This window comes from Coffea arabica, chromosome 5c (genome assembly GCF_036785885.1).
Source record: "Coffea arabica cultivar ET-39 chromosome 5c, Coffea Arabica ET-39 HiFi, whole genome shotgun sequence".
Classification (NCBI taxonomy): domain Eukaryota; kingdom Viridiplantae; phylum Streptophyta; class Magnoliopsida; order Gentianales; family Rubiaceae; genus Coffea; species Coffea arabica.
The window spans coordinates 3,866,615-3,875,934 of record NC_092319.1 but is presented as its reverse complement, the minus strand read 5'-3'; the positions used below and the strand labels follow the sequence as shown (position 1 = coordinate 3,875,934).

The window sequence follows — 9,320 nt, the reverse complement described above, 5'->3', positions numbered from 1 at the left end:
AACTATAAAAAATAAATTGAAAAATATGTTTATAATATTCACAAAAAAATTTTTAAAAAAAATTTGCTATTCATACATAGCCAATCATAAACGCTAGTACTGTTATGGTAAAGGCCATGTTCCTAAATTGCATATTTAACTCGTGGTGATTGTTGTACCTTTTGTATCCTGGCCATGGGTTGCATTGAATCTAGTGAACAGAAGTTGTGTGCAGAGAATCCAGCCGTAATGTGGTAAATGGTAATGCCAGCAGGTCCTACAACTTCGTTGAATAGTCAACATTTTTTCATTCTTGGCCCAATCCCAATTATGCTTTGTAGTATCTTACACTTTTAGCACTCCTATTTCTTGGTAATGCCTTTGTCTGTTGCACTTGTTCTTCAGGAGTTTCTCTTAACTGTCTAGTTTTAGGCTTTTAGCTAAGATTAATCTGTTCATTTTCTCTCAAATTCAATCTTTGTCTCATCCTTACTACTCGGTTTTGTGTGTTTCTCAGCTGAGTCTTCAGTCTGCTGATCTTCTCTCATCCCCACTTGTTACTTTTCCAGCTAAGTCAGGAAAATGTTCACAAAAAGGGGGAAAGAGTACTAAATTACTTTTCCAACTTGGGCTCTCAGTCAAGTCAACTCTCAAGGAAGAAGAAAAAGCTATTAAGTTTCCTGCAGCATATGTAAGCGGCTGAAAGTGCTTTTTACTTCTTTTTTTTTTATGCTTAATTTTCAGATTTCTTGAGCTCCGTGACTGCTTATTAAAGCTAACAAGAGTTTCTTGAACTATAATATAGCAATATAGGATAGTTTTTGTTTTCTCTGCGTTGAGATTGAAAAAGGATTTAGAGATTTCTGGATTGAAAAATTTGCGGTGTAATCAAGGGGTTGATTTTTGTATCGGTTTCTTGATTGTTTTTGGGTTCAGGTGATTGCTTGGCCTTCTCTTGTTGAAGGATTGAGGGGTTGACTTGGCGTCTTTGGTGTTATTCTGTAGTTTTTGCCCCTTTTTAGGTGGGAAACCGGATTATTTGATGCTGTTGTGAGCAGGGATTTGCTGTAGCTATGGGAATTGGCAACATATAGAAAGAAAATCAAGTGAGGCCCAAGGGGGTTATGGTCATAGAAGTGTGAATGGTTACTGATTAAGTTTCCCCTTTAGATCCTGCAGTTGGGTGTATGCAGCTTGGGAGTGTACTTTAATCAGTATAGTGCTGATTTACTGTGGAAATATTCGAGGTGTTCGGAGAATTGTGGAGTTTGATTACTCGTGTAATTGCTGCAAATTTACGCCTATTTTTGGGTACAACTATTGTTAGTCCTGCCTGATTTTCATTCCCTTTTTTGGTCATATTCCACTATAAGGATTTATCAGTTTGCACTACTGTAATATTGGCCGTTTAGTGTACAGTCTCAGCGGCATGGTGTCTTCTATATGGTGAATTGTCTTTGGAATGAAAAATATTCCCTGCTTTTTTGGAGAATGATTTTTGTAACCTGTATGATATCCCCCAAAAGGAATTAGCTAAGTAGTTATGGAAAGTGGGAACGAACTTGTATCTACCTTAAGCTTTGCTTCATCTTCATATACATCAAATGGTTCCAGTAGCCACAATATGCCATCTGCTGGTCATGAGCCAGGGGCTTGTCTTGATATGTTGAGTTTGACTAAATTAAGTGGTAGTCTTGAGAAGCTTCTGCTTGATGCTGAGTTCGACTACAGTGATGCAGAGATAGTGGTCGAAGGAACTTCTGTGGGTGTAAATCGCTGTATCTTGGCCTCACGAAGTCCATTTTTCCATGATCTGTTTAAGAAGAGTAATGCTGGCTCTGCAAATGGAACTAAACCAAACTATGTCATGACAGAATTGGTGCCCCAAGGAAAGATTGGATATGAAACATTCATGGTTTTCTTGAATTATGTGTATAGTGGAAAACTCAAGTCTTCTCCAACTGAGGTTTCAACATGTGTTGATGAGTCTTGTGCTCATGATGCATGCGGCCCTGCAATCAACTATGCAGTGGAACTCATGTACGCTTCTGCAACGTTTCAGATGAATGAACTTGTTTTGGTTGTTCAGGTGTGCTCTAAATGCCTATTTGGTTACATGCTTCATTTGCGGTTATTCTGCTTGTTTTTGTACTCAACTTTGATGGTTTAATCTAGGCAATATGAGTGCTATATTCACATTGATGCCAACCATTCTGAAGTCAGAAAGGTTTTGAAATTGTAAATGAGCTGTTAATTCATAAGGGAAATACAGCAAGTACTTTTGGCTTTTGATTTCTAGTCCACTCCAGCATGCAACCAATCAAGGATCAGAAAATGATTTTGCAAGGATAGGGAAAACTAAATGGAAGAACTTGTTCTGTGCTTCTAAAGTCGGATACACTTTCAAAACTCGATGTCAGTGATAGATATTCTTTATTGAACCTCCTTGTTAAGAACAACTCTAGAAAATGTTTCCAACTCTGGTTTTTTATGTCTGGAAATTTACAAATTAGTGCTGAACGTTGGGAAATATAGTATGTGGGCATTTTTACCCAACAACTCATTTCCTAGTTTTTGGTTAGTTGAAACTTGCCTACATAAATGTAACACATATATAATCTGGTTTTATACGGAACCATGTTTCTGATTTATATCTTGATGCCAATCGCTGTAAACATGTTTCAGGGAATTCCAATTGCATGAGCTATATTGCTCAATTTGAAAGGGTTTAATTTTGCCACGTAAACATTGAGGCCGTTATTGTCTTAAACTCCATTGGATTACTCTTTGGCGTGCATTTCACTTTCTTTCTCACTGCAATTAAGTAGCCTGCATTAATTGATTGTGAAGTTTTCTTGAATTCATCATTCTTCATCTTAAAGTGCTTATTATGGTTTCGAGCTGTAGTTTCTATAACTAACTGTAAGAATGTTTTCATCTGCACCATGTACCAGCAAGCTCTTGTAAACTTGATGTTTAGATAAGTTGCATTAGCCTTTCCAATCAAGTTTATTCTATGCTTTAAATCAAGCTTGTTTCTTGCATTACTGTATCAACCAGTTCATTCTTTCAGCTTGCCTTGTTCCCAGTGTGTGGTATGCTTTTTGTAATAAAACAGATGTTCCTGAGTGCTATCTTGCCTTTAGAAACAGGTTTCACTAGAGGTGGCAATATGGATAAATGGTTCATAATTGGTTTTAACTTAATGGATGGTGGATGAAATTTATCCAATCCATTTAGATCCATTTAATAAATGGATCTAAATCGATTAAATAAAAACCAATTATCCATTTATAATCCATTTAAATATTTTGTTACTTTATTTTTGTATTATCATTTCTTGTAATATGAAGATACTTTTTATGTACTTATAAATTTTAGGTGTATTTGGACGAGAAAGAGGACAAAATACTTAGATCCTATCAAATCATTTTTGGACATGTATGTATTACAACTTTCTTATACATTATCAAACAGCTGCAAAATGTTAAGAACTTAGGTCAGTAAAGGAAACTTCCTGCAGGCAGCAGTTATGTGATTTGCACCTCTCAAAGAGAAGAAAGAGGGACAAAGTTCTCAAATATAATTAGCGTAATTGAGTTATATAGTGTGCTTATCCATTGCTTCATAACGGAAGGGGGAAGGGGGAAGGGGGAGGGGGGAGGGGGGGAACAGAGCATTTGGTGGAGCCACTTACATCAGCATAGCTCAGGTGAAACAATGGAACGGTTGGTTGCGACAGAATAAGCTCTTCATAGCAGAAAGCTGCGGGCCTTTGTATTGGATCAATAATTAATCAGTTCTCGAGAGTCCATTTTTAGTCATTTCCTTTCCATTTCTTTTATTTGGTTTTTAAGTAAATGGATATATGTGGTTTTTATGGATAATCCATATAGATCCATTTAATTTAATGGTTTTACTTTGGTTAACCATTTAAAACCAATACTATAAATGGATAATCCAAATCCATTTAATTATGGATTATATGGATGGATAAATGGTTCTTAATCCAAATTGCCACCTCTAGGTTTCACATCAGGTCCTTATAATTCTTTCTGGTGCTCATTTCTTTTGCATGCAGCGACGGCTTCTCAACTTTGTGGATAAGGCTTTTGTGGAAGATGTGATTCCCATAACTATAGTAGCCTTCCACTGCAAGCTGAACCAGCTTCTTTCACACAGTATCCAGAGAATAGCACGTTCAGATCTAGATGATCTTACTCTTGAGAAGGAGCTTCCACATGAAGTTCTGACTGATATCAAATCCTTTAGGAAACAGTATGACCAAGACCTGCAACATGACAATGGTGAAGTGAATTTCATCACTGACAAGAGAATCAGAAGGATACACAAAGCATTGGACTCTGATGATGTAGAATTGTTAAGATTACTTTTGGCTGAATCTGATATCACCTTGGATGCTGCTTTTGGCCTTCATTATGCTGCTGCCTATTGCAATCCTAAGGTGGTCACCGAGGTGCTCAGTCTGGGTAATGCTAATCTCAATCTTAGGAATTCTCGAGGATACACCGTACTTCATGTAGCAGCTAGGCGCAAGGATCCATCAGTAATTGTGGGCCTACTGAGCAAGGGAGCATGTGTCTCAGATTCTACAGATGATGGACGAACATCAATTACTATTTGCAGGAGGTTGACTAGGCCTAAGGATTACAATGAATCAACAAAGCAGGGACAGGAGACTAATAAAGACAAATTATGCATAGATGTCTTGGAGAGAGAAATGCTCAGAAATCCGCTTGCTGGTAATATGTCTATGTCCTCAATGATGGTGGCAGATGATTTGGTTATGAGGCTGCTGCTCCTCGAAAATAGAGGTAACATTCCCACCTACTAAAGAAGTTTTAACATACAGTCCGTCACATAGTTAACAAACATAAGTGACTTCAAGCTGAAACCATCCTTGAGAACTTCCCAAAAAAAAAAAAGGCTTCTTGAATGTGCATCCATTTGATTGCATTTGTAGATTATTTTCTTCATCTTAAAGCTCTTATGCATCAATGCCTGTGCTCTCGACATTGTTTCAGCAGTTATGAACACCAAACCTTCAGGCTGGTAATATGATATAAGAGTCAGAAAATTCAATTTCACTAGTGTCCACAGCCATTTGTTGGGTCCAATCTGTTCGGTTTCCTGGTGGAATGGAAATGATAATTAAATACAACATTCATTTAGGAACACACTTCAAGCCTCAACTAAATGTTGAGCAAATGGCCCAGGTGTCCAGAGGAATTTCTGATAAACTTCTGCCCTTCTAAAATGAGAATATGAATCAGAGCATATTTTGAGGGGCTTTCTTGAGATGTGGTTTCTTCGTCCTAACTGGTCATCAAATGTTCACTTTTCATTTGAGAAACATTTTGGCCCAGGTTATGCATCTTGTTTTTTAGACACAAATTAAAGGAGATGGTTCAATTTTCTGTTGCTTTCGACTATTCTGCGCCCGGAACATGTACCAACTTTACAAGAGTAATGCCTTGAGAGGTCATCTGACATTTAAGTGCCAAGAGAGTTCACTGGGCTCTGATTGTCTGTTGAAAAAACTGCTTCAGATTGTATCTGAAAGGAGGGAAAGTGTCCGTTCATAAGCGAGAAAAGATAGGATGAATATGATCCTCCTGAAGTAACAAAAATATACTTTTGTTTCTTTATGGAGTGCTGAGTTTTACTTTTCTTTATTTTATCAGCTTGTCAAGAAAAGTTTGATGATCCAGCTACTACTTGCCAAGGCAAAGAACTTTAATTTTGAGGGGCTTTCTTGAGATGTGGTTTCTTCTTCCTAACTAGTCATCAAATGTTTGCTTTTCATTTGAGAAACATTTTGGCCCAGGTTATGCGTCTTGTTTTTTGACACAAATTAAAGGAGATAGTTCAATTTTCTGTTGCTTTTCGACTATTCTGCGCCCGGAACATGTACCAACTTTACAAGAGTAATGCCTTGAGAGGTCATCTGACATTTAAGTGCCAAGAGAGTTCATTGTGCTCTGATTGTCTGTTGGAAAAACTGCTTCAGATTGTATCTGAAAGGAGGGAAAGCGTCCGTTTATAAGCGAGAAAAGATAGGATGAATATGAGCCTCCTGAAGTAACAAAAGTATACTTTTGGTTCTTTATAGAGAGCTGAGTTTTACTTTTCTTTAATTTATTGGCTTGTCAAGAAAAGTCTGATGATCCAGCTACTACTTGCCAATGCAAAGAACTTTAATCTTGATGAGCTGCAGAAAGTCTGTCCTCTTAAAGTTAGTCCTTTAGCTCTAATGGAATGTTTGAGTGACAGGCTTCTCAAATTGATACTCAGTTTTGTTTTGTTTCTGCATTTGTTGTTTGTTGATATCCAATAGAATCATCTGAGATGAAAGGGTCCTAGTTAGATACATTTGTGTCATGTTCATTTCTTAAACAATCTCCAACTTCCAGAATTTGAATGTGTGCTCATATTTTGGGTTTTTCCGTGCCAGTGGCCCTCGCGCGAGTATTATTTCCACGAGAAGCTAAGCTAGCAATGGAAATAGCAAATGCACATTCAACGTCAGAGTTTGCTGGCCTTGCAGCATCTAAAGCCTCGTGTGGGAATCTGAGAGAGGTTGATTTAAATGAGATACCATACGAGCAAGTAAAACGACTTCAATTGCGGCTACAGGCCTTGCAGAAAACAGGTAATTACAATCTCAAATACTCTTGGAACTTTGAAATTAAAGTGACTACAAGTTTGGGGGTTGCCATTATCATCAATAAAAGTGGAAAGGACTTAGTCGTGCATTGAATGAGTAATTAATAAAGGTCCAAGTTTGGTGAGTTGGTCTCCTAGCTTCTGAAATTATCTTTGTTGAGCATTTTCTTCACTGATGAATATACCCTGTGCCCCCTGCTAATCTTGGAATATCCAACAGAGTATAAGAAAAAAGCAAAATGAACTTGCATTTCACATAGGATTTTTTTTTTCTTCTTGGGTAAGCTTCCTGAACTTCTCATTAATAATTAAGAGTACACCAGTGAAGGGGCATATCCCTTTGACTAGTACACCAAACGAAAGAGAATTCAAATCAGTAAGACTAAAAGCAAAGTAAGCAACTCTATACAAATATATACCTATCAGTATAAGAGTATCAAGACTTGAAAACAGTAAATGGAATTCTTCACTCAGTACAGAGCTGAGCATTTTCTTCGTTTCTTTCCACCTGTTTTTACCCCGCAATAATGTCACTTAGTTCTTTAAGAATCTATTGGATAACCAAAGTAGGAGGATATAACTTGTTTGAAAACCTTCCTATACCTGCTGTAGCATACATAGTGAACAGATGCTGCAAAAGCTAGTCTACAGACTGAAGGCACAAATGAATCTTAAGATCCACGTTTGATCATCCATAGGAGAGCTCACGATGCCACTCAATAGCCTGCCTAAACAAAAGACACTTACTCGGGACAGCCTCCCAAATCAATGCAGAGTAAGGGCATTAGAAAAAAATATGAGCAACAATTTCATCAGCAGCACAACAAAACTCACAGACAGGATTTATACGCAACCTCCACAAGCATAATCTGTCCTTCGTAGTTATCATTTTTCTACAAGCAAGCCAAAAAATATATGAAAACCGCAAGTGATGCTCCTTCCCCCAGACAACAGAGAACCATGGCACTTTAGGACTAGAAGCCACTAACTGCTTCATAGTTGATTTAGCAGAATAAATGGCACTCGCTGATTTCACATAGGAATTACTATTGCTAAATTCCTCTTTGGTTGTCTGAAGTCATACACATATCAGTATCACACAAGGAAAAAAAATCCTAAAGTTTTGCATATATTAACTGTAATGTACTAGAAATTTATAGTTTTGAAGAGAATGGTACCCTTCATTTGTCTGCTTACAATAATCCAAGATTGCAGTGAAATTTAAGCAAAGAAATGAAAAGCTATTTCACGTATTTACTAAGATTCTTAAGATAGTTGGAACGCTCAACTTAAAATTACCAAAAACCAGTATCTACTTTGTTGAGATTTGAAAAGATGATAGATTTAAAGGTTCCAGGTGCAAGTCACTTTCCCTTTGGTTCATGGAGCATTGCAGGTACCATCTATATATATATATATATCTAATATTGCAGTATCTTTTGTCATAACAGTGGAGACTGGCCGGCGCTTTTTCCCCAATTGCTCAGAAGTTCTGGATAGGTTCCTGGAGGATGACATGCAAGAAACTCTGCTCTTGGAGAATGGTCCACTGGAGGAGCACAGTACAAAGAAGATGCGATACATGGAACTTAAGGATGAGGTTTTGAAGGCTTTCGATAAAGATAAAGCTGAAAATAACTGGGTGGGCTTGTCATCGTCTTCCTCGTGCTCATCTTCTCCCAAGGCTATTGCTCACCACAAGGCTAAGAAAAGGCAATTGTTTTAAATTTTGCTCTTAGGTAGTGTTAGTCAGTGTGAAAATGTAATACCCCATAAACAGTTATATGTATACTTTGCCCTTATAGATTTTCTTTTCTTTCATCAGTCCAAATTTGGTTGACAGCAAGTCCATCTGTAAAATTTTCCCATAGGGAGTAAGCTTACACTCCGTGTAGGCATATGTCCTGATGATTACTGACTGAACAAAGAGGTTACTGTTATTTGTATAGTATTACTGCATCAGCGGTTCTTGAGGGGTAGAATTTTTCTTGTGATTTATGCTTTGAGATACAAAATATTATTACTAAGAGGGCAGGATTTTTCAACTGTTATAAAGCAGGAACTAAGCTGGAAATCTGTTGCACTAAAGTTTGAGAACGTTATGCGAGTGAATTAGGATCTTCTTTTCCTCCCCCTAGAGTCCTGCTTGAATTACTTGCCTTTTGTTTTTCTTTAATTGTTCTTTCTGTAAGAAAATCTCTTCAAAAGGACTAATGATACAATGTCAGAAGCAATTAGCAAAAGAACCACAAGATCAGCAGCAGAAATATGTGGTGGTGACAGAATACTATTGCATTTCACTTTAACTAATAATCAATCCTATTTACAATCCATGTGATTAAAACTGCTCTGCAAATCTTTCCGGTGTTTTGGACTGTACATATGAAATCTTCTTTTTTGATCCAAAACGTCTTGTTTTTGGCTGGAAACTGACTAGGAGACTTTGACTTAGTATTCAACATTGGATTTAACAAACTCTAGCGCAGAGGAAACCAACCCTTCAATTCCAAGATCAGCTGTTGTGTCCAGAACTAGCTTTGGTACCTCACCAACATCATAATCCCAACACCCTGCATAGACATCCAATAAGTTCTCCATTTCCTGCCAAGTGTTTGGCTTGTGCAAACTTGATCCATCAGCCACGCCTCGCAGCT

The 9,320-nt window shown here is 37.5% G+C and overlaps 1 protein-coding gene across 1 annotated transcript; it reads left to right on the top strand.

Annotated features, from left to right (window-relative positions):
• The first annotated feature begins 281 nt into the window (after positions 1-281).
• LOC113690869 (BTB/POZ domain and ankyrin repeat-containing protein NPR1-like) lies at positions 282-8,648 on the top strand. Its single transcript, XM_027208968.2, has 6 exons — positions 282-351; positions 497-670; positions 916-2,068; positions 4,061-4,814; positions 6,455-6,652; positions 8,118-8,648. The coding sequence occupies exons 3-6, from the start codon at positions 1,523-1,525 to the stop codon at positions 8,390-8,392; spliced, it is 1,773 nt and encodes a 590-aa protein (XP_027064769.1). The 5' UTR covers positions 282-351; positions 497-670; positions 916-1,522; the 3' UTR covers positions 8,393-8,648.
• The last annotated feature ends 672 nt before the right edge of the window (positions 8,649-9,320 follow it).